Source organism: Electrona antarctica (assembly GCF_951216825.1).
Source record: "Electrona antarctica genome assembly, chromosome: 12".
Taxonomy (NCBI): domain Eukaryota; kingdom Metazoa; phylum Chordata; class Actinopteri; order Myctophiformes; family Myctophidae; genus Electrona; species Electrona antarctica.
The window spans coordinates 41,990,397-42,017,095 of NC_136793.1; the positions used below are offsets into that span (position 1 = coordinate 41,990,397).

General features: G+C 43.4%; 1 protein-coding gene across 1 annotated transcript in view; it reads right to left on the reverse strand.

The window, feature by feature from the left end:
- Positions 1-7,213: 7,213 nt before the first annotated feature.
- adgrd1 (adhesion G protein-coupled receptor D1) overlaps positions 7,214-26,699 on the reverse strand; it is a 41,962-nt gene continuing 22,476 nt past the window's right edge. The window contains exons 14-25 of the mRNA XM_079516540.1: positions 22,286-22,359; positions 21,498-21,621; positions 17,843-17,946; positions 16,811-16,922; positions 15,258-15,411; positions 13,239-13,305; positions 12,685-12,751; positions 9,304-9,395; positions 9,075-9,201; positions 8,920-8,961; positions 8,712-8,804; positions 7,214-8,406 (exon numbers count right to left, since the gene is read on the reverse strand). Coding sequence (XP_079372666.1) covers positions 8,311-8,406; positions 8,712-8,804; positions 8,920-8,961; positions 9,075-9,201; positions 9,304-9,395; positions 12,685-12,751; positions 13,239-13,305; positions 15,258-15,411; positions 16,811-16,922; positions 17,843-17,946; positions 21,498-21,621; positions 22,286-22,359 — 1,152 coding nt within the window. The 3' untranslated portion in view covers positions 7,214-8,310. The remainder of the gene's footprint in view (positions 8,407-8,711; positions 8,805-8,919; positions 8,962-9,074; positions 9,202-9,303; positions 9,396-12,684; positions 12,752-13,238; positions 13,306-15,257; positions 15,412-16,810; positions 16,923-17,842; positions 17,947-21,497; positions 21,622-22,285; positions 22,360-26,699) is intronic.

The following is a 26,699-nucleotide window of genomic DNA, read 5'->3' on the forward strand; positions in this document are numbered from 1 at the left end:
TTTGAGTTTGAGAGCGGATTTGAAGGAGTCAAGGGATTCGCATGTCTTAATGACTGTTGGTAGGGCGTTCCACATTTTGGTGGCATAGGAGCGAAAAGAATGTAGGCCTAGTACCTCGTTTGTGCCGAATCTGGGTTGCACATGGTTTGTTGCACTCCCTCTGGTGTTGTGGGTGTGGACTTTGTTAACATTAAGGAAGTATTTGGACAGGTACATGGGTATCTTGTGGTGTATCGAATCTTGTGGACCAGACCCATTGCAAGATGCTGTAGCCTACTCTGTCTTCGACCCTAAGCCATTCCAGCCTGTCAAAGTGGGCAGGGGTGAGGTGGGTTCGGGGGGTGAGCCAAGTAGGAGCTTGACTGCCTTGACAAGTTTGTTTTGGGAAGTCTGGAGCCTTGTTTTAAGGGCCTTTGAGGTGCTGTGGTACCAAGAGGTGCATGCATAGTCAAAGAAACCTTGTACGAGGGCTCCTGTTAGGGTCTTCAAGGTGTTTTTGTTGACCAGTGAGGAGATCCTGTAAAGGAATCTTGTTCTTTGGTTGACTTTTTACCAGCAGCTTGAAAAGCGGCTGGTTAATGTTTCGATGGGAAACATGCGACCGGTAGACTGACACCGCTAGTTCACACTGCTAACGGTAGACTGACACCGCTAGTTCACACTGCTATAGTTGCTGAAGAGTGAGTTGCCAAGTCCGCATATTTCCAGCCACACTTGATTTGGCCCTCACAGTTGCTTGCCTGGTTCCTTACACGCACTCCAACTCGCTTATAATTCGCGGACCTGGCAACATTGCAGCCCCTCTCCATTGGCTCACACACACGCGCACGCACACACACACACACACACACACACACACACACACACGCACGCACGCACACACACACACACGCACGCACGCACGCACACGCACGCACGCACACACACGCACGCCTGGAAGCCACCGCCCACTCCACAAAGTAGACTCACAGCGGACGGAGTGTGGACTCGGAGGAGGAATTTCCGCATCACGCTTTTGCTTATTCCTTCTAAATCTCTGTCTTGTTTGATTACATTTTGGCCATTTTATCACCATTTTATCATTGTTCCTGTCCGAGACCAGCAGTGCTGAGTCATCTGCGAACAGGAACAAGTTGCAGTCACAAGCTGATGTCATGTCGTTTACATATATTAGGAACAGTAAATTCCCTAGTATGCTTCCTTGTGGAACGCCACAGCTCACTGGGAGGGGAGGGGACAGTGTTCCGTTCGTTCACCTCCACCATCTGTTCTCTCCCCTCCAGGTAGGATTGCATTCAGCTCACTGATGTGCTATCAAAACCAATTGCTTTTAGCTTGTTAACCAGTATGGAGTGGTTCACGGTGTCAAAAGCCTTTTGGAGGTCCAGCATGACCATGCCGCAGTATTTACCAGCATCCACCTCGTGTTTGATGTGGTCGCTCAAATAGAGAAGGTGTCAGTGGAGTGGGATGTTCTGAAACCAGATTGGAACTTGTACATTAATTTATTTGTGGCAAGATACTTTTCAACCTGTTCATAGACTATTTTTTCCATCACTTTCAAGATGGAGCTTAGAATAGAAATAGGGCGGTATAGTTGCCGGGGTCTAATTTACTCCCTTTCTTGTGCAGGGGGGTTACTTTGGCCAGTTTGAAATCTTGTTTGATGGAGAGGTTTACTATGTGGGTGATGATTGGAGCTATAGAGATGGCTGAGTCTCTGAGAAATTTGGACGGAATATTGTCATGGCCAGTGGCCTTGTGGGGTTGGAGGGCACTCAGTTTTTGAGTGGTGCAACCACTCCCTTACGGAGTTATGTGTGTGGGTGGGTGGCTGGCTGGGTGGGTGCCTGCCTGGCGTATGAGCACGAAAACAGCATGGTTGTTTTTCACCACCTGTGCGCAACCTCACACACAAACACACACGCACATATTAACTGTATATATGATGATTTTGGGTGTGCCAGTACAGTACAGTGACAGTACAGTACAGTACAGTACAGTACAGTACAGTAGAGTAGAGGGTACAGTAGAGGGACCGGCACACGGTAACTCTGTCATTTCTCAACCGTTTCGGACGCGGGGCGGCACGCCGGAAACGGCCCTGCCCCCTGGGCGCGTTCCTGGGGGTCTGGAGCCCCCCCCCCCCCCCCACCCCCTGGGACCCCCACATGGTAACTCTGTCATTTCTCTACCGTTTCGCATGCGGGGCGACTCGCCGGAACCGGGCGGTCTGGAACCCCCCCCACCCCCGGGAACCCCCACACGGAGTTGCACCACTCACTTCACACAGGTGTGATTTTTAAGTAGCCTACCTCCTCAGTTGTTGTTGTTTTTTTTTAAAATCAAACACCTAGGTTTTTGTAGAAGGCATTGCTGTGCTCTACACCAAAACGCCCAGAGTCGGAGGGCAGTTTGTTAACCAGCGTTGTTGCAATGTTTGTAAAGAAGATGTTTAAGTAGTTGGCTACATCAAGCTTGTCAGTGATGAGGGTGTCATCCGATTTGATGTTGATGTTTGTAAACTTGGTTTTTAGTTTCTGACCGCAGACTAGTTGGTTGTTTAGTAGCTTCCAGAGCTCCCGATGATTGTTTTTGTTTTCCTCGGCTTTATCATTGATAAAGTTTATTTTAGCTGATTTGGTCATTACACTGTTTCTTAGCTTTTTAGGATGCCTAGTTGGGTTTGGAGATCACTGTCGAAGAGCTTGGCTAGCTTGGACTTGCATTTAAGAAGTTCAGAGATTTTTTTGTTGGCTGGCTTTCATTGCAGTCAGTATGTCCGAATTCATGGCTCCGAGCGGGTTTTGACCCTGATGGTTCTCAAAATAGGTCTAAAATAGGTCTAAAACTGAATGGTATAGGCCTACATGTTATTCAAAAGATAATTTTTTTTGCTGTGTAGTGAAAATTAACAATGGTCTGGTCCCTCTGCACGCACGCGCGTTTCAGTTTTAGGGATAACCAACATGTAACTCTTTTTCACCAAAACGGTAACATTTCTTCAAAATACCTCGCTACAAATCCAATCCTGCAGCACGCAGGGAAAATAAATAAGCAAAGAATGCAACAAATTCGCATGGCACATGTGGCCGGTTGGAATTGAGCCTCAGGGGCCACCATAGGGACAGTCCACTTCCTCATTGACAATCAGGTGACTATTTAAAGGCCCTGTCATCTGCCAAAGAACGCTGCCGGGTCTCGAGACCTGGGTCTGCTGCTGGGTTTTTATACTAGTGCCAGGGTGAGTAACATGTCTCAAGACTGTTGTTTTAATCATGTTCATTCTGTATCTAAGCGTATCTGTTATCATTCAGGTTGATAAGTCATGTGCCCTAGCTGTACTACTGACCTCTTTCATCATGTGGCAGGAGGGAATGTGTGAGCACACATGGACATTTCAAGGTTTATTTATTTTGAGCGTGTGCACGTGGCGTCATTAAAACGCTGTGGTACCAGTAAAAAAAACACCATGACACCACTGCCCATTATGCAACAGCACATACTATATGCTGGACACGGGCCTTTCCCCTTAAGTTGGGCTCAACCTTCGTCCAGAAGGTCTCTGGATTAAATTTCCACAGATCATTGAATAACTGGAGGAGAGTTGTAACCACCAAATATGTACAGCTCTCCTTTGTAGATAAAGGAACAATGACATAAGCGCTGTTCTGGAAGCTGTGCAGAAGGCGCGCTCAGACAGAGGTTGGTCTCTGTGTCAAACACTCTAGCTGCCGACGCCTCCAAATACAAACATCTTTGTCCCGATGATGTTTGCAGAGTGGCATACTGAAACAAGTGGCGGAGTGCCTCTGGTGTTAACTAAAGACCAGACCATTGAGGTGGTGTCCAACTTGTAGATGTCATTAGTGTGTCCAGACAGTTGAGTCTGTCCTCCATGGATAAACATGACCTTCCCTAAGGCACAGGCTGAGTGGTCGCACCTCCTCTCTGGAACCGTTCCAGAAACCTCAGGTTTGAACCATCTGTGAGTGTCAACATCAAATGGATAAAGGTCATTGTAGTTCTCACTGTAGTGGTAGTTACACCCTCCCCAGATGTAGACGATACCTTCAATCAGCACAGCTGTGTGGCCCCAACGCCTGGAGGGAACCTCAAGGTGTTCTCCTCCTGTTGTCACCATGGGTAACTTACTCCAGCGTAACGATATTGTGTTGAAAACTAGGACCTCAATCGGAGTCACGTTGCCATCAGAATCACAATCCCCTCCAAAGGAGTATAACTTGTGCTCCGCAACTTGTGCTCCGCTACTGTTGCACACTTTTAAAATCTGCTCAATTTAACAGTGTGAGAAATGTTTTACTGGGCCGTACATCTGAATGAAGCACTAAAGATATTCAGCCAAACTGCAAGCAGCAGCAGCACTTCAGATGTACGGCCCAGTAAAACATTTCTCACACTGTTAAATTGAGCAGATTCTAAAAGTCAGTGCTTTGAGCAAGAATTGAATCCTAGCTTATATTGGTGACACAAATGTCACGCAAAGTTTGGCCAATCCACAAATCCGATCAGTTGGGTTGGCCAATCAAGGAAGCTGATCCTAATATGACAAATTGAATTCCCTGCATTTACACGCGACTTTTAACACTGGTCAGTGTTGACAAATAATTTTCAAAGGAAGATGCTACTGGCAGCTGGATTTGTTGTAAAAGCTGTTTATTACCACCTTGGGATGTCTTTGTGTGATTACGTAGGATACCCAATGACGTTACTCAACCAATCTGACTGCCGTCTGTAGGATATAGACTGTCATCACAACATTAAATGAACCCTAAACTCATTATTTTGTACATTGGTCATTGTAGATAAATGAAAATGTACATTTAATTAAGGGACCAAGCCCCATGGGACTTTGGTCCTTTTATTGTATCTGTCTGTTTTTAAGGGACCAAGCCCGAAGGGGCGTCTTGGTCCCTCATTGTATTTGTCCAGATTTTTCTTCTGTATCTTTTTCCGTCAAAAATAGCGGTTTTCGCGAAACTTGGCAATATGGTAGGTAGAGAAGCAACTGGAAGACGGCCGCACCCTTTCTGACTACAACATCCAGAAAGAACCCACACTTCACCTCATGCTGCGTCTGAGGGGAGGGCAGTAAATGACTCCATCATCTTGAATAAATTGCCAATAATATATTGACCAAAATAAATAAATAAAATGAATATAAAAATTAAACAGCTGGCCATCTGGGCAGGATATTTTAAATCCATGTGAATCAGAGAATTGAATTCTAAATAAAACATAAAACAAAACAAAAAAACCTCTAAAACTTGCGCATCATGAAGGACAGGCACCACCCCAGCCACATACTGTCCTATACAACGACTGTGTCCAGGCAAGGAGGCCTACTCAAGGGCAAGACCGCCAAGTTTATGAACAGCTTGCTTCCACCCGGCTAACATTAAACTGTTGAACAAGGCGGGTCTGTCACCATGGCTGTCCATTGACTTTACGTTTCCTTGTGAATTATATACCTTTGAAAGTCACCGTCCTTTATGGACTGTGTGGTTGAACCTGACAATGCACTGATGCATTCTGTCGAGGTGCCAACTTGCGCCTTGCACACAAGAAGGCCATACATGGCCTACTGTACTTGTGCGCAGAGCAGTACTGCTACTAACTAATGTCTATTACAACTGATGTTCTAAATCCTTTAGACCCGTTATTGACCTTATACCAACCTTGAAACGTCCCTTAGTTACATCACCATCAACAACCAATAAGGGACCAACATTCTTACCCCGACATACATAACATGCACACACGCACACACACACACACACACACACACACACACACACACACACACACACACACACACACACACACACACACACACACACACAGTTACCTTAGTTACATCATCAAGAATGGTGGTCCCTTATTGGCCGGTGGACAACACCGACATACATACATTTTATTTTTTATCCCACGATTTTGCAACCCATTTTTTCACCCAGTGTCAATTATGTAATGTAATCCTGGGCGCTACACTTCCTCTGCAGCGGACTGACCTCATGCTTCCTTCTATGCATGAGGAGTCCAAGCTGCTTATTTTCACCTGACAGGAGGGAATTTCCCCGGCCGGACGTAGCGAGTGGAAGGAACACGTTATTCCGACCAGTTCCTTTCCCCTCCATCAGGCTTACTGCTAGTTTTTTGTGAGGATACCTACCCTAGGGGTCACGGGGAGAACAATGCAAGGCACTGATGACGCGGAGGAGGGAGCACGCCCCCAGCGCCCCCAGCGGGAATCAAACCCAGGACCTTCTAGCTGTGAGGCGACAGCACTACCGACTGTGCCACCGTGCCCCCGACATACATCTTATTGACTGGTGGACAACACCGACATACAGTACATACCCAGCCAATCGCAGTACTTGCACGCTCTGCTTGCGCAAGTAATAAAGTTCCATATACCACTGATAAGTCAGCATAAAACAAATTGACATTTTATGTTTTCTTTTTGTCATATAAGTTTTAATAAACATATTATAGAAGTCAAAAGACAGCCTTGAACACAGTACCTTAGAAAAAAAAGAATCAATATACAATACATTACAGTATGACTTTTGAAACAGGCAGGCCTAACTTACTTTAAAATAATTAACTAACATGATACAGAATGTAATTGTAATTGAGAGTGATTTACAGTAAATCCTGTTTTTAATTAACTTATATGTTTTTACAGTGTAAGATCAATCAAGAACTTTAAAACATGTTTTAAAGTGGCTCAGGAGGTCGAGCGACCACTTGGGAATCAGAAGGTTCCTGGTTCGATCCGCAGCTCCTCCTGGCTTAGTGTCTAAGTATCCTTGAGCTAAGAAACTGGTGTCTTGCATGGTTGCCTCCGCCATCAGTGTGTGGTTGGTGAATGTAATGCACATTGTAAAGAACTGGATAAAGGCACTACCATTTATCTCCCTTCCAATCTCACAGCTTTATCAAGATAAAAAAAAGTATCTGATTTGACTTGCATTAAAGCCATCACTTGTAAAGCACTTGTAAAGCACATTAACCTTAGCAACAGAAACAGCTGAACAAAACGTGCACACGCACACACACACACACACACACACACACACACACACACACACACACACAGACAGACAGACAGACAGACAGACAGACAGACAGACAGACAGACAGACAGACAGACAGACAGACAGACAGACAGACAGACAGACAGACAGACAGACACACACACACACAAAAAGGAATTCACAGAATTGTGTCCAAAACACAAAGTATTCACTTATTCGTTAACAAGCACAAAATAATGCAGCTATCTAAGATGTGATCATGTGAGGTACTACATAATACCATAGTCTTTTGTTTCATGGTGACACAATTATAGAGAAACAATATTGAACAAAATGAGAGGATAAGTGATTCTCGAGCTTTGCTTTGCAAAAACATTGGAACATTAATACAGCTATCTGAATCACAATAAATAAATACTTCAGGATCAGAATATGGTGTCTGATTTACTTCAATATCTTCTACTGACAAAAGATATGTTACATAATTATGTTACATAACTAATCTTTTGTGAATTAACAATTCACAGAAGATTTGGTGTGGCTCATCCGACCACAGTGAGTACAGGATCACAGACAGAGTAGCCGATATGTGGATTCTGACTGTATCAAATACTGTTAAGAGCTCATCAAGACATTCTAATGGACCTCTTTAAAACTGTATATATATAATAATAATACTAACAATATATGTTGTAAAACATACATTTGTTAACCTTAATCTTCATATACCCCTTGCCTAGGTCATATATTTGAACACGACTATAACCCTGTCAAAATCATAATGATAATGATACGTGTTATGTGGTAGTACTTGAAAAGGTTAAACAAGGAAAAACATGAACCAAACATATTCTTAAACTGTTGCTTATCCTGTCCTATTTTTAAACTAGGCTGAATAGACTAGCCTACAGTTCAGAAGGCACTTCAAGCCACTTCATGGTTCATTCATTCATTTACGTCAGACCTCAGAACGTAGTGAAAGCATGTAAAGCTCACTGTCCGTTTACTGACCTAGTGTTTCTTCAGAAGCCGCTGTTCCATAAGATATCTAAAAATGCAGTTATTAGGCACAGTCCTTTGAGTCTGTTTGTCTTTGAAGATGAGAATAGTCCGCAAGAGTGTGCAGTTCATTACACAAAACAATGTAAAACAATACTCTGGCCAGTGTTTGGGAATCTACACTTGCATGAACTTCATGTGAATCACTCTCCTGCTTCTGCCTTTGAAAGATGCAGTGATCTGTGTTTCTTTAGACGGCGGAGAGGTCGATGCGATTGGCTGAGTTGGTGCTTTTGTCCCAAGTGTTCATCTTAGTCGGAGACACACCTTCCCTGTTTCCATTCATCTAAAAAAATGGTGAGAAGTCAGGCTGACTGGCTGAGACATGTAGAGTTGTTTGAATGGGGATTTAGGAATGTACAGTGATACTTAAATCATTCTTCCAATTAAGAGTTCAACTTCACTTTAACAGAAACCAGATAAGACCATAGCATACAGTATGACTGAATGAAAGCACTGAAGCGCACAAGTCCCAATCAATCCTGAAAGGGAGATTGACTTAGTGTGCCAGGGACACTCACATCAATGGCACTTTTAGTGTCAGGGCCTTTAGGGTGTATATAGGTATATTCCTTTAATACGAACACTCACAATATCAGAGTTGAAGGGCTTCACATTTATGTTTCGGATGGAGCTGCTGGTCAGAGACCACACCTTGGTTTTGTGTTTGAAGGCAGCTCTGACCTGCAGAAACAGGTAAGAAACAATGATGACAAATTGTTAACCTCTGGATTCAAAATTGACACAAACTTAAATCATAAAGGCAAACGGTAGGCAAATAGTACCAAGATGGCATTACCTCAGAGTTGAGAAGACAGTGAAACAAAAAGACAAAGAAACCCTACATGAAAAAACAAAAAAGTGATTGTTAAATGAAAACAAATGAAATGGTAAAACAAAACAATTCTAAATGAACACATGAATAAAATGACAAACTTATTTTTCAGAACATACTTGTAATGAGTTGAACACAGCAAAAATGTAAAGGAATGGCAAAGACTGTGTGTTGACAGCAAGAACTCCAAAAATCCACGAAATGCCGAGGATAGGTAGTAACACCGCCACTGCCTTTGCAGTCAGCCTAGAGATGGAACAAAGGAACAAATGTATTTGCTGTAATAGCTTGAGAGCTGTGAAACTTTCAAGCTTTAGTAATGTAGTCACGGAAATGTGAACTACTTACTTGATTGCATTGCCGTCTCCGTGAACCTTGTAATTCTCAGCACTGATCCGAGATATGATCCTCGTCACTGATATAAGGATTCCGATGTTCACCTGAAAGTCACAGAGGCGGTGATGCATTGGTAATTAACTTCATGGTGGTACAAGAGATATGGCACAGTGTCTGCAGGAATCTATTTTTATTTTAGAGGAGCAATTAGTTTTTAGCGCTTTTCTTCTCCCAATTTATTATTTGTGCCAATTAACCCTCACCACACATTTCTGTGTCGCCACTGCTTTTGTACCCTACTGTCTTACCTGCCAGTGAATAGACCCCACCACCCACATAGTGCCAGGAGGAAGATCAACCCCATCCTTGTCACCCCCTGTCTTAAAAAATACAGTCTAGAAGAGGTCTTGTTTGTGGGTGTCTTTATTTGTCTGTCTTTCAGGGGTTCATCTCACAAACAGCAGTCAAATCAGTGCAGTGAATTTATTGTGCTTGCTGCCAGTAGCACAACGTCCACGCAAGAAGTCAATCAGGGGTCAGATATGTCTGAAACTTAATTTGCCCAAGTCATAAATAACTGACATCATAGACTATAGTCGCATGATGTCCGAGATCCACATGGGAGCAACACCGTTATTAGACCCTGGCTTGTTTTTTTCCACAGGGCTTCTGACTGTACTGTACTAGGAGTTTCTTAGATTAATCTCTACAGTTAAGTATGACAGTTAAGTTAGGGTAATTAGGGGTTAAGCCCGAAGGGCATAGACCCCTTATTGTTTCCGTACGGATTCGGAAATTCTTAGCAGTTTTGGCAGTTCTGTGCTGTCATTTTCCACGGAATTTGGCAATATGGTAGAGGGCCGTGAGAATCCCTCAGGAACTGAAGCTCACAGTCATTCCTTACAAGACCTCTGACCTGTAGATCTCCCAATGAGTCCATTTTATGATTTGTTCGATCCGCTTTTTTGGCCATCAAAAAAAGCTTGAAATCGCATTTCAAATCATGCGAGTGGAGTCTCGACTGGTTACGGGACTACAGCGTTGACAGACAACCTCTTCAGCCAATCAGCTTAATGAAAAAAGCTGACGTAATTTCCAGTCTCCAATCAGTGAACGACACTAGCCAGGAATTCTGAACCTGATTGCAGCTTTCAGCAAGTATCATGCCACATATTTCCTGTTGTGGAGAGAAAAACCTTCAAAGGCAGAAAAACGTAATTTGGAAGACGATAGTACGACGTCTTGGGATGACATCACGCCTCTCTGTATCACATGCCTCTCTGTATTAGCCTACTTACAGTTGGGTGCCACCGATATTGTCCCTTATCATTTGACCCATTTAGGCCTGACCTCCAAATTTTAAAAAATCCTTCTAAATCCTCCAGTTTTCTGAAATAAATATTTTCACGATTTTTCAAAAATAGCAGACCTACAAGCTCGTAGCGCGCCACTCGGTGGCGCGCTATGAGCTTGTAGATCTGCTATTTTTCAATAGCTAAATTATAACATAATGTTTAAAACACCAAAAGGGGTTCCCGCCCAAAATGGGTTAACTGTGCTTTTGCGCAGATCACGCAAACCTCAGCAAAAAGAAAAGGACAATATCGATGGCCTCCAACTGTATACTAGAGCGGTGGCCGTTGGAGCCTCTACGGCGGTGCCCGTTGGGAACTGGCCAATTTGGAATGATGCAAGTTGCAAATGAATGCCCCACCCAGATATTACTTGCACAAGCAAGTCAGCTGGACAAAAAGTGGTATGTACAGTCTGTATAGTATGCATACCCCTAATTGGCTGTTGATGGTGACGTAATTAAGATGTTTCAATGTTGGGTGGGTAAAAGGTAACGTGTGTGTGTGTGTGTGTGTGTGTGTGTGTGTGTGTGTGTGTGTGTGTGTGTGTGTGTGTGTGTGTGTGTGTGTGTGTGTGTGTGTGTGTGTGTGTGTGTGTGTGTGTGTGTGTGTGTGTGTGTGTGTGTGTGTGTGTCGGTAAGAATGGTGGTCCCTTATTGGCTGTTGATGGTGACGTAACTAAGGTACGCTTCAAGGTTGGTATAAGGTCAATAACGGGTCTAAAGGATTTAGAACAGCAGTTGTAATAGACTATTAGTTATAGTAGCAGTACTTGCACGCTCTGCTTGCGCACAAGTAGGCCATGTATGGCCTACTTGTGTGCAAGGCGCAAGTTGGCACCTCGACAGAATGCATTTCTAGTTATGTCTCTGTCCCTTTTAATGCCCATTTATGGAGTTCTTTGTCAGGCATGCCCAAATATGGTGTCTATACAGACGTCAGAATGATGTCAGAACAAGCCAGCTCCATATATGGAGCCTGGGCAGGGACCCTCGGGCAGAGGCCTTTTTGGGGCGGTTCTGGACAACCGTGGGTCCGGCCAACTCGACACCAGGCACTACACTGCCTGTGGTGGGGTGGAACGCGTGTGTCGATGTTTAAGTCGGTGGGGCGAACGGTTCTCGAGTTACATGGATTACAGACGTACGTACACACACACACACACACACACACACACACACACACACACACACACACACACACACACACACACACACACACACACACACACACACACAGAGACTTGGTGCATTTATAGTTAGATAGCTCATTGTGTGTATTGCATATACATGTAGCTTTTTTTCTTTTTGGGCTTGACCCCGTCTTATAGCTGTTTGCTGCAGCTTGCAGCTATATTTGTTTTTGTATTTAATTTTCTCCATACATTAATGCTAAATTAATGCTATCCCTATTTTATTCTTTGTCGTATGACAGTGTCACTGTCGCCCCAAACTACCTAAAGTAAAATAGCTGATCTACAAGCTCACAACATGGCGCAAATCATGATACGCCATGTTGTGAGCCTCACTAAACTCCAAGCACGTCCAAAACTCAGCTGCCCGCCTGCCCCCTCAGGTCCAGTGAAGCCAACCTCCTGAGGGTCCACAAGGCCAAGTACCGCACCTGGGGAGACAGGGCCTTCTATGTCTCTGCCCCCAACCTCTGGAATGAACTCCCCAATCATCTCAGAGTTGCCCCCTCCCTCCTCTCCTTCAAAACCTCACTCAAAACCCACCTCTTCAAGATAGCCTTCCCCAGCTGAGGTCCGGTTAAGAAGATGTCCCCCCCATCCCTTGCTTAGCCTTTCATGTTTATAACCTAGAACTGACATTTTACTTGCCTTGTTTTTTTGTTGTTTTCTTTGTTTCTTGAAATAAAGTGTTCCTACTGTTTTATGTAAAGCGCTTTGGGTACTTAGAAAAGCGCTATATAAATCTGAGCTATTATTATTATTATTAGATCAGCTATTTCTTTTAGCATTTTTTGTTCATAGGGCTCAAGTGGTTAAACTTTACAACTTGACAACTTATATCATTCTTACCACAATGACAAACATTGCTGGTGCCACGAATGCCCAGACAGCTCCATTCTTCAATGAAAGCCAGCAGCTGAATAAGCGGGACACAGAGGAAGAAGGCAGTCATTAGAAGCTAATGGGTTTATTGTAAACTAACAACAATAAAAAAAAAAATGTAATTCCCAAAAATGACGCATACATGTAAAGCTGCAATGCTGTAATGTAAACATGTCCCATATGTCCCATATGTTTACATTACATGTCACGTCATTTGTCTTATGCAATTCCCTGGGCTTTTATTAATTGAATTAGAATCCATATTATCGTCTGACAGGATAATATAATCACTGTCGAATGCAAGCCTGTTCAAAACATTTAGCTAATAACCAGTGTTTTAATGGATCCAATGTATTTTTTATAAAACCCACACAAAGAATGAACCACTTTCACTTGAAAAAAAGTTTTAAAAAAAACGCAAAGATAGCACAGTACATAAAAAGTTGAAATATAGCAATGATCCTGTCTGGCTGACCCTGTTGTTGGCCCAAGTGTCCCAGTTGTTGTGTCCTGGTACTCACTTGTCAACCTCACCATAACTGCCCAGAGCGGATGACATAGAGACCACACAGATCACTAGTGGAGACCCTGTTGGCAAACAAAGGAGAAACAATAAATGCCAAGGGAACGTATTATTGCCGTTAATAGGGCTGATCTATCATACATTTATGCAAGTTTACTACACTGGTCAAATACAGTTAAAATCAATGCAATTTGTCAGATATGTCTGCCAAACAAAGTAGTTTGAATACTTTACTGTGATTGTCTAAATTAACTACTGCTAATTATACTGTCAGAGTGCTAAAACAAAGCCTGAAACGTGCGTACACAATTTGATCCAGGTCCCTGTTTTGATAATGTCTCTGTTGCTGTAACACTCCTTCTTCATTTCCTTGAGCATGACTGTTTCATCATTATCCTTTCATCTGAATAATAACCTTTTGGCTTGCCAAGCCCAGAGATTTCCAGTTAATCCCCCAACATGATGATTTAACTGTTACCTTGTCGAAACAGGGTCAGCAGGATTTATCAAGGATAATAACAAGAGCTGTTAATTACAAAATTAGTGTTTTTACCCTCCATGACTAAGTGCCACACTTCAAACCACTGAACAACTTTCCAGCAGTTCATTTGCAGTTGGCCACACAAAATGAGAAATTACTTTGGCAAAAAGAGAGAAAATAATAATAAAAAAGGGATCTTATTTCCACTAATCGCTTCAGCATGTGTACGGGACACTATGCATTCCCCAGAAGTCCAACAAAGTATACTGTAGTTTATCTCGTTGTTTCTCTATCTGCCTTTATGTTCACCCTATGCTCAGTCAATTTCAGTCACATTTTGTTTCAGACCCACAGCGTGCGGCCCGATTCCGGCGAGCCGCCCCGCGTCCGAAACGGTTGAGAAATGACAGAGTTACCGGGTGGGGGTCCCTCTACTGTACCCTCTACTGTACTGTACTGTATTGTCACTGTACTATACTGGCACACCCAAAATCACCATATATACAGTTAATATGTGCGTGTGTGTTTGTGTGTGTGTGTTAGGTTGCGCACAGGTGGTGAAAAACAACCATGCTGTTTTCGTGCTCAGATGCACCCAGCCAGCCACCCAGCCAGCCAGCCACCCACACACATAGTCACTTAAGGAAGTGGTTGCACCACTTAAAAACACAAGGATAGATATCATTTAACACATTAGTGAACCATGCTCTATTCTATGAGGCCGAAAACCAACAACATCTTCTATATGAATAAAATCAAGTTTTGCTGGACAACTCCCCTCCAGATCAAATTAATGTTTGTGGCTACAATAGGTCATAGCGGGCTGTGCAATTGTAAACCAATGCAATGTGTTAATTGCCTGGAATGCATTGGTCTTGAATTAACCCTTTCACTACAAATGTCGTTCACTATGATTGGTACTACAGCCCCATTCTTGTATCCGTTGTTTCACATTTGAATTCCAACAAGCATGCACATCCAAGCATGCACATCCAAGCATGCACATCCAAGCATGCACACAAGGTGCCAGGTGCAGGGCAGAAGTTAACATGCAAGAACAATAGAGTCCGCACACTGGATCATGCTTCAAAAGTCTTTAAATGTATTTTCTTCCACCATCGTACGTAACGTTTCAAGCCCAAGTGGCTCTTTGAATTTGAATTCCTCAAGCATTTTATACACTGTCCAGTAGTACTAGGGTTTGCCATAGTCTTGTTTTGCATCATACAGTGGCTTTCCCTTCACTATTTACATTCTAGACATTTTTGGGAACACTATAACTCGTCCACTCTTTTTGAGTGGTGCAACCACTCCAAGGAACAGGAGTGGTCCGTCCTAACCTATGTGACTGACTATGTCCTAACGACCTATGTGACTATGTTTAGAGTACCAGTAGGGGCAAAAGTGGCACTGTTGTGCCAGAAACAGAGAGAGATATAGTGTTGCACTGTTGCCTGCTAATTAGAGAGAGAGAGAGAGAGAGAGAGATGTGCCATTTCAGCTGAACATGAAACATCACATATTGACCACACCTACCCCAGCCAATGCCATAGTAGTACAAGTGCTTGCTGCCCTCCGAGCCAAAGACTTTGACCACCATGCTGTAGAGGTGGAGGCCTTCCACCAGCATCCACGCAAAGGCACTCAAGAAGAAGAAGTGAAGCAAGACCGCCATGACCTTACAGGGCAGCTGGGAGAGGAGACAAGACCAGGTGATGAAATAATCTGTACAGAGTTCATCCAAAAGGAAGGAAAAGAGCAGCACCAAAACCATTAATAATACAGCCACAAGAAGAAAATATGCTGACACTTTGCCACAGCATGCGGAGAGCAGATGCTCTATCTATTAAGTAAAGGCTCAATGCTAAAATGCATCAGAATGTTACATGATTGTGGTCCTGAATGCCCCTTGAGATTATAACACAGATGAAGGGCTATACAAATAAACTCCACTTATCATCATCAACATCATTATTGTTGGCATGAATCCTCATAGTTTACCAGCATAACCATCATTGTTTATTTTATAACACGGTGACTGCACATGACATTTCAAGACCATTTTTAATACCAGTTTGAATGAAATATAAAACAAATTTCACCAGTGGAAATAGACATGAATAGAAAATGATAACGAATACAGGTCTTTGACTGGGTGTATTTCAAGTTGTGAATTCAGTGAAGAGAACCAATGTTTAGACTTCTGAGACCAAATTGTATATTTGAAGTTGAACATTAAATGTATCTGCAGTTAAATCTTTTTAAGGCTGTGGGCGGGAACCCCTTTTGGTGTTTTAACTAAGCATTATGTTATACTTTAGCTATTGAAAAAGAACAGATCTACAAGCTGTGACAACAGCTTGTAGATCAGGTATAGTCTGGTGACCACCGGAGAGACGGGTGACAGCCGGAATGTAGACGGCACCCGGGTGAGCAGTATGGGTTAGCGCCCCAGCCTGTGTCCTCCGTGAGGAGGAAGCCCAACAGCCCTCGGTGAGGCCTTTGGGAGGGCCACGCAAGCAGCAAGCGGAACCGCAGCACCATGACCCTGCGGAACCATTGCCCACCACTCCTGAATGAACTGTCTGGTGCTGGGACTCTGGTGCAACGCACAGGTCCTCGCTCTACTCCTGGTGAGAGCAGGAGTGGACCTGGTGAGACGTAGGAGGGGCCCGGACAGGAGACAACCCACAGAGCCTAGTCCCTCCATGCGCCAGAAGTGTACCTCCCAGCCCTGGCGGAGTAGTTCTGGAGTAGTTCCAACGGATTGTGTGCCCCTGGTTTTTCTGATTGGACTGATTGAGGGTAGCTACTGGGACGTAAGTCGGGACTTGATCACTCCCGGCTGGGTCGCCTGAGTGAGGGGTATGATGTTGAGAGACCCGAAACCCCGTTGACCTCAGGATACATCACTGAGGATACGTCCCAGGTGCATCCATGCAATGTTTTTTAGTTATTTCAGAGCGAACGTTTTTTTATAGTTTGACGTCAGGCCTAAATACGTTAACACAATATAAGACATCCATCATCATCATCATCATCATCATCATCATCATCATCATCCTCCACAGTGAATGAGGAGTGCCTACCGTGCCAGGGTCAAAGCGGGAGCTAATCAGCAGCAGGATCTCTGCAACCAGGATGGCAAAGGACAGGTTGGCATGGATGTGGTAGCGCTGGTTACGGATGGTGCTCACTGACCTGAGGAGAAATGTAGGGCAGTGGTTCTCAAACATGACGCCCAAATTGACACACATTAAGGCTTCAGACCCCCATTTGAAAAGATTTAGTTCCAGGGACCTCCATAATATTTATGTTTAAAAAAAAGATTATGTAACTTCTTTAACAATTCATGACTTCACCCATTTTCAACCTACTTTTCATATACCGGTAATTGGTCTTCACTAATGCTCATGATATAGATTTTTATTAACGATGTCTCTGGTAGGTGGGTTTCTGAACTGTCCACAGCCCTCCTCTGGGACACAGTGAGTGAGTAGACAAAAATTGTATCATCTTATAATAATGAGCATTTAGTGAGGACCAATTATATGAAGATAGTGTAGGTTGAAAAGGCATGATGTCGTTGAGGCAGGCTGAAATGTGTCATGAAAAAGCATTTGGACGAACAGTTCAGTCCAGTCTCAGAATGAGATACTTCAGAGACGTGCAGAGAGTGTTAGAGAGGCACTTTTGGACAAAAATAGCAGATCTACAAGCTCAGAACGCATGGCACTGCGACACGTTGTGAGCTTGTAGATCAGCTATTTTCGAGGAGCAACCCAGCACTCTTTAGCTACTGGAGATGCGGTGTACGACATGTATTTCTAAACAAATTTGTTCAATGTAAAACGCTGTGTTCAAGTTCAGGTGACTTCGGAAAAAAAGCATGGCATGGAAATGAGTGGCATTTGCATTTCTTTCACCATAGTAAATGCTGCATTCGTGGTCTGGAAAGGGCAGTTGTTTTACAGATGGGTAAAAGGGCAGGGGCTGAAGCCCCCTTTGATGTCTACTGTATGTGTGCACGTCCCTGGGATACTACTACTACTAATAATAATAATAATAATAATTATAATTATAATAATTATTAATAATTATAATAATAATGGGATACTTACGAAAGGATAGCAAAGGTAACCAGAGTTATGGTGAGGCAGAAGATGGAGATGGAACAGCCAACGTAACCTATGGTCGACAGCGCCACCCGGTGGCCATCAGTGAGCTGTGTGTGGATGAGAAACTCATTACTGTGGATATATAGATATGAATGGGAACATGAGGTAAAACGTAAACTATTATTTGAAAAAAACCGTGGTGCTGCTGTGAAAGCAAAATGTTAAACTGCAACCACAAGAGAGAAAGAGAGCTGAAAATTGGGCTTGTGCAACAGTGCCCACTACAGGGTGTTATGACATAGTGCAACCCCCCACATTCTTCACATCATGCCAGTGATCGCTATGTCAGTGTTTTATATGCCATGGCCAGCCTGCACAGGAGGAAGTGATTAAACTGAGGTCTGACCCTTTCTTCCATGTGGTCCTGTCCAGCAAACTGGTCTGTTTGATTCGCCCGCTACTAACGTAATGGTAGCCAGGAAGTGACTATGTGCTGTAGAGTTTGCACAGTTTATGCTGACCATGAGAGTGACCCCTCATTAGTGTGATCCCAGGAGGGCCAGTGAACAGGACTGGGCACACTTTCACCACCGTGGTAGAGCTTCAACATGACACAATTATTTTGCTGTGAAAGCAATCAACTTCGATACACAAGCCATCCTGCTGTCTCAATTCAAGTCAAATTGTAAAGTTCGGTGACATTGTTGACGTTGACATTATTTTTTACATTATGTAGTGTGTGGAATGATATAATTTAACTCGTATAGTATGTTGTACAATACATTAATAAAGGACAGTAAACAAAACAGTATCAGGTATCTAAAGTAGGTCTCAAACCCAGCCTGTGCAGCTGGATCCTGGACCTTTTTTTTCTTTTTTCTTTTAATGCTATGCCTGACGTCGAAAAAAAAAAAAAAGGTCTTCTAAATTCGGACATATTTCTGAAATACCTATGTCAACATGACACAATTATTTTGCTGTGAAAGCAATCAACTTCGATACACAAGCCATCCTGCTGTCTCAATTCAAGTCAAATTGTAAAGTTCGGTGACATTGTTGACGTTGACATTATTTTTTACATTATGTAGTGTGTGGAATGATATAATTTAACTCGTATAGTATGTTGTACAATACATTAATAAAGGACAGTAAACAAAACAGTATCAGGTATCTAAAGTAGGTCTCAAACCCAGCCTGTGCAGCTGGATCCTGGACCTTTTTTTTCTTTTTTCTTTTAATGCTATGCCTGACGTCGGAAAAAAAAAAAAAGGTCTTCTAAATTCGGACATATTTCTGAAATACCTATGTTTCTGTATCAGTAGTGCTCAATATTTCATGTCAAGGACCCCAAAAATGATATGTAATTGGCCGCCGACCCCCATCTGAAAATATGTTATTCCGGGCAGGAACCCCTCGGAAGCAAAGATTTGAGTTAAAAACGTTCGTTCTGAAAGAATATATATTCAAAGATTTGCGTCACATTTTCACAATTTTTCAAAAATAGCAGACCTACAAGTTCATAGCGCGGCACTGGTGCCAGTAAGTCAGTCTACAGGAGTGAGTTCGAGAATCGGACAAATTGGAAACTGAAGAAATATCTGTCTTTTAAAGTCAATAAAACCAAACAGCTGATCATGGACTAGAGGGAAGCCGGACAGAGAGCACACCCTCATCTCAACTGGGATGTACACACTGACCGTTTGGGGAAGAGACTGAAGACGTTTGGCATGGAGCCAAAGTTCCCTGCTACAGAGGCACCATTGAGAGTATGACTGGTTGAATCACTGCCTGGTATGATACTGACCTCAAAGCAAAGCAATGCAGAGAGTCGCTGGACAGTCCAGCGGATCAGTGGATGAGGGCTTCCTCTCCATCCAAAACGTATTTGTGTCAGAAAAGCTCAAAGGCTTATCAAAGCTGTCCCGACCATGGAGTGATTTTTTCCCCCACAAAAACAGTTTCTTCTTGGAAGTATTCTTTGGGTGGTTTGAATCCACACACCTCTCCCCCCCAAGGATATGTTTTGTTATGGTTTGATGATATGCACAGTGCATGTGGTGTTTCTCACAGAGAGACAGCAGCAATTGTGTTTCTTTGTGTACACATATATCCTTGGCACAGTGTGCAGTCAGTTGCATACTTGCATTGATGTTGTTTTTGAGCTCAGACTATTTTGAGGGACTGGGGTTTGAATCTCCATTAACTCCCTTCACATGTGCCTTGTCATTAGGAGGGCCAGAGAAGTTGCAGCCTTCCAGAATAGGGACGCGTGGGATGTTCCCCTGCAGCTGAAGGATGAGGCAGCCCACTAATTAGAGACCGCTTCAGGAGAAAGTATAGCATCAAATAGGACGGCTGTTACTCAAATACAATGTTGGCTCATTTAGCTACAAAACAAGGGCTCCTCTTTTCTATTCTAAGGAAGCTATTCACGCTGCTTCTGAGTGCTGACCACTTCCATAGTGGACACTGACGGTTGCCTTTTGAGAACACATTGTTGACATGAGGCATTATGATATAAATCTGTACAGAAGTCTCAGCTCTATGGCTATAATGTGTACTTTAAATTAGAGTATGTACCAAATCAAATGAGAAAAAAGTGATGCACAAACAGTGTGCATTTTATATCTCACATTTACAGTTATGGCATATAACAAGAGGCCAAATATGTTTTTCTTAGCTTTGGCCTCTTGAGAGACTGTGGTGCTTGAGGCATGGACCACTGGCCTTTGCAAAGGCTCTGAAAGAACCACACTTAATCATTGCTGTCCTCAGTCCTTCTATATAAAACCACCAGTAGAACCAACATTGCTACTGTGTAGGTCTGCTTATAATTGACCCGTTGAAGAGGAACAGTGAGAGTCAAACCCAAGAGCAGCAGTGCCAGTAGACTCAGAGTGGTGGGTGAATGTGTGGTAAACCACTGCCCTCTGTCCAATTACACTCCAATAGAACCTGACCCATGCCAGAGTTTGGGGCCCAATGCCGATTTTGAGTCATAGACCATTAGCCAAAAAGTTTATTTATTAAAGTTTCTATTTGGCACATTTTATGTACAAGCAATTAAATAAAACACAGACACTGAATTTATTTTTGTAACCACTTAAGCCCTATTAACATTTTTCACAAATGGCCATCTATAAGCTCAACATGTTGTAGATCTGCTATTTTGAAAATTCCCCCAAAATTGGGACTCAAGGGCTAATTGCTGATATACCAATGTCATCCAAAAGTCAAATAATGTCCGGAATATCAGTCTGGACTCTACATTCCAACCCATTTTGTGATGTACTGAGACTTGGACAATCACAATGAGAGGGTAGGCCACTATGGAATAAGGGCAGTTTTGATGGACAATGCTCCCAACAATAGGGGTCCATGTACTTTAGGCAGCAAAGTGAAACACATGGTCAAAAGATCTCTTTTCAAATGGAAACTAGTCATTCATTTGTGGTATGAGCCTGGTGGTTCTCAACTTCAGGCCGGAAGAGCCAGACTATGCTTTTCACCTCTCCCAAAACAGCATTCAACCTGATGTCCCAGACCAGGATTGAAGGAGTCCCAGTGGAATTAAAGTTGAAATACTGTATACAGCGACACAGTGTCTCTAGTTGCTCCGTGACCATCTATCACATGAGACCAGGAGAAAAGTTCATACCTTGATTGGCACCACTTGCATGAGGATGGCAAAGTTGGTGAGGTGGTTGCACAGGCACACAGAGTAGGTGAGGTTTCCCCCCGATCGCACACATCCTTCGTTGGACCACACTCCTTCCCTGGAACTGACGGAAAAGATTCACAGAGAAAATTGTTGCATGCAGACTCGACAAAAACACATCCAGTGCATGGGATTGGAAAAACACATGTTGTACAGTTTCATCAACAAGCACGCACGCATGCACACACACGCGCACACGCACACACAGCATGACAATTAACATTCTGTGCTGTCAGCTAGGCAAATACTGTAGCAACCTCCGCTACAGCTCTGATACACTACATCTCGCACGCACGCACGCACACGCATGCACGCGCACGCACGCAAACCATCAGCAAACCATAAGCAAATATATCCAAGAAAACAGAAGAAAGAATTAACAGGGTTTTAATCCGGAACATTAGTGGTTGCGAATATGTAACATAATGCATTATGTGAGGCTCACTCAAAATGTTTTGCTAAATGTAATGCCTGACAGGCAAATGCAATAATTCACATTTTTCTTGAACCTCTGGGAGAAGAGGGGTAAGGAAAGGAAGTGCTCGAGTCCAACTAAAACACACTCCCCTTTAAAGTGATTTATGGTTTCTAAATAGTGTTTTGGCTCCGCTTATTATCAGATGAGTGCTTTTAAAGGTTACTTTAAAAAAGCTGAAACAGCAATATAATATGCAACATCTCTAAGACATATAATTTATGGCATCCATGCTTTGCGTATAGAGACTCACCTATAGTCCAGGAAGGCACAGTAAAGGAAGACTTTATTACTCTGGTTTAGGGCTTGTTCCTGCTGCTCTTTGGTCTGAAAGGGGGAATGGAAAAGGGACATGGATTTATCTATCGCAGCCTCAACGCCCCTTTAAATGATCCAATACTGTATATTTTACTAAATAAATTGTCTTTGGATTGTATTAGTTGATTGATGGCCACAGGATACAAGATGTTGTATTTCTTCCACAACAACACAGACCAACCTGCTTGGAAAAAAGTGCTTTCATCCAAAAGCCGGCATGGAACCATTCTAATGCAAATGTGTGGTTTTGTCGCGGCTCCAAACCCCGCCCCCAAATCTGGTTGCCATAACGTCCATCCATATATTTTGCAGAGCACCGTTCCAACTTCACATATTATGGCTAAAAATAGTACCTGCTTTTTTTTGTTGGACCTGGAGTGGAATAAACCAACCCAATAACTTGTTTTTTTCTAACATGAAATAGAAAACGCTCTAATTGCCGTTTAGACGCCAGTGAACATCTAAGGAAGACTGAACTCGTCCGAGGTCACACGCCAAAGTGAGGAAAAACTAAAAGGAGGTGATTATTACACCGAGCGAGTCTCCCTACTGTCTTCAACTATTTCATTTGATTACAGCTCACTTTTTCCATGTAATTCCTCTAAATGAGATTTGTAGTCCCCAGAGACGGTGATCTAATGGCCACAATACTGGAACTGTGGTAATTGGGCCTTGGCCCTGGTTGCAGGTTAAACCTCTACTGCTGTTCAATCTGTCGCCTGCTGAAAACAACACGTCCAGGGTGTACACTGAACGATGACACACTGCTGCTTATTCCCTGAACGGTTGAACCTCATCTCAGAGACTGCATAAGTGTACATTGCGATGAAATACATCTGTACTATTTCCTCCTGGAAAAAATGATGTCGAGAGAGCGAAGATGAGAGTCAGGCTGTCTGTTTCCTGGCCCATAGGCTCTGTGATTCATATTACAATTACAAAGCATTACTGTATAGCTCTCAATACTTTGACTTCATTGGGTAACTGAAGAGTCACTCTCATGGACTGCATGTGCACCGGCCCTCGACAATGAAACGTTAAATGTTGTACACAAGAGAGATTAAGCAGGACAAGGTAATCTAGAGGGTATGTGTGTGACATCATCATACCTGGAAGTTATGCAGGAACGCCTATACGGAGTGGCAAAAAACGACTTTCTGGCCTGGACAGCCCACATACTGTACATCCAAACAGAAAAGTCCTATATGATAGCATTAAACAATGTTAAACTACGTTAAACTCACTTTGCCACTCGATTTGCCACTCACTTTATGCATGTGCATACCCTCTATAGCAGCGAGAGTCCTGCGCATGCACGCACCCCGTCATCATGGGCTGGCAGCTGGCTTGATGGAGGCACAAGTGACTATGAGGGTGAATTTACAGAATTCCCTGCAGACTTTATAACTCACTTTTCTTGTAGGGTGTAAATTAAAGCAAAGCAGATGGGGAGGGCAGGGGGCTATACTGTAACTGGCATCCAGTCACAACTGAGGGATAGAGGGCACATTTGCACAGTGTAACCCTTACTTTACAGTGACAAATCTGTTCTCCACTGAAACCACAGAGACTTTGAGGCTGCTATTTTATTGAAGTAAGACTAATTGCACACATGGTGCTCATACAGGAGAGGCAAAATGTAAACCCTGCCTCATGGGATAACAATCCGTCTTCATGAAAGCTTGAGACGTACCAGATACAAACAGATCTACTAACAGACCATCACATACTGTATGTGAGGAATACTGCTTGGACATCATTCGCCTGTAGCAACTCCCTGTTTTTTGTCCAGTGAGTGTTTGTGAGGGGATATCTGAGGAGAGGGCCGTCGATCCGAGGGTCACTAGCGAGCGTTAAGAGATCTGGTTGGGCTGTGAACGCACGCCGATGTTCCCTGGTGCCCTGAGGCCTCTAACGTCTACCAGCCAAGAGTGCATGCAAGCGAGCCAACTCTTTATTAACAACAGAAGGCCAGCAAAACACCGCCTGGAAATCACTTCAAGCCCCATAAGAAGAGACAGAGAGGAACAGAAGGGGGGGGAATGGTGAGAGAGAGAGAGAGAGAGAGAGAGAGAGAGAGAGAGAGAGAGAGAGAGAGAGAAAAGAGAGGGGGGAGGAGGTGAAACCAGGCAGAAAACCAGGTGCATGAGAAATAAAGGGAGTAAAGATTGACAGGGAGATAGATACAAGCTGAGAGTCATTGAGAGACAGAGAGATAACTCTTTGGAGGTGTTTTGGGTACTTCTCTGTCTCTCTAGTGGGGATATCAACATCCACACCATCAATCCACATCTCAACAGCTCATTTTACTGTAGCCTAATCAAATCAAATTCAAACTTTTTTTCCCAGCATATGTGATTATGTTAAAAACCCAATACAATGTGCTGGACATTAATTCTAAGTGCAAGTGCACAGATGAAAAGTATCTAGTATGATGATGCACTGGACATTAAGTGCAAGTGCACAGAACATAATATTATGTTATTATTATCTGACACTTTTAATGTATAATATAATATAACTTGAGTGCAACAGCACACATGCACACACACGCATTCTCGCACGTATGCACAGATTGCACGCACACACATTCTCGCACGTACCCACACACAATCACTGCATGCGGCATCACATTATATAACAGCAACTGGGGGACATTCTGAGCTATGCTGCAGGTATGAGCATATGTTGACAATTGGCATGTGGTCAGTGATTGATACCAGAAGGTCAAAAACTGATGTTGTCGTCAAGCTAAAAATGATCTTGCTGTTGAGCGTCATGAACCTCATATTTATTTTTTCCTAAATTTTTATCCCATGATTTTGTAACCCATTTTTTCACCCGGTGCCAATTGCCTTAGGCCTAAACTGTAATCCTGGGCACTACTCTCCCGCTGCCAACCTGGGGAGAGCCCTGACCTGAGCTCATGCTTCCTTCAATGCATGATGAGTGAGCAGGCCGCTTCTTATCACCTGGGGGGGAGTTTCCCCGGTAGGACGTATCGCGTGGAAGGAACACGTTATTCCAACCAGTTCCTTTCCCCTCCATCATCCTGACAAGGGGGAGGCAGTAGGATTACTGCATGTTTTTTGTGAGGGTACCTACCCCCAGAAAGGCCCTTTCGCCAACCCCACCCAGGGTATGGGCGCTGATGACGAGGAGGAGAGAACACGCCTGAGCGGGGAACCCAGGACCTTCTAGCTGTGAAGCGGTTAGCCCCAGAATAGGGAAGTCTTTAGCCCCAGAATAGGGACACAAGACTTCATATACGTTTACAAATCTGGGTTTGGTTGCCTATCTCAAACCTAAAGCTTCATTAGTTAATTCATACTACATCATCTGTCTGTGAATAATGCAACTATGCAACCCCTACCCTCTTAAAACTATGCTACTATTATTTTTATTACAAAACAATAGCTTTAAAGATCCTGCCCTGCCAACAGGGGAAAGCGCCGACTGCTCTGTGATTCTGGCTACTCCTCTAATTCAGGGCAAATGTTGTCCTGTCTTACTGCTTAATGACAATGTTGAGCCTGAAGGGGGAAAAAAACATGAAGGATGAAAATACACACTGTGATGCATTGCATCTGCACACAGTATACTATAAGCCTTATGCGGCATACCCAGCAATTTGTGTACACCCATGGAGCTCTCCTCTTGTCTGTGGTATCTCTTAGACCTCCCATAACTGGCACAGCTGGAGGCCTAGCCCTCGCTGTGGTCGAGCGAGCTTTACCAAACACTGACAGCATACGCCTCTTCAAGTCCTAACACAGAACACACTGGGCTAAACTGGGCCAAATCAAATTTTAGATTTTGACAGCTGGTTCTCAACTGGTTTATACTTCATCGTAGGATGGTGTATAACTTTAGTATAGAGTGCATAAAACGGAGATAGAGAAGGCTCCAGACCTCATTTCCACGGTCAATTTACCACAAAGTGCACAGCGTGCTGTGCATTACAGTCAAACAGTGACTAAGCAGTATGCACACACACACACACACGCATGCACGCATGCACGCACGCACACAAGCACACGCGCATGCAGCGTTGTTTTAAAGGTGTAATATTTATCATCCAAAATGAATAGTAAATATTTGCTGAGTCAGGTGGAGACATTCAGTAGGTAGACAATTAGTCAGTCTGAGTCTATTATTAAATTAAATTAAATTAAAAAGCTGAATGAAAAAACTCAATTCATTTTGCAACTATAAATAAATGCTGTAAACACAACCACTGACAGTTCTTCCAGCCCCACCACAGTGATGTACAATCTTGTGGCTGGCATTGCCAGCCTGTAGTAAGACATATTGCAGTAGCAATGACGTCTAATTAGGGTTTGTCGTCT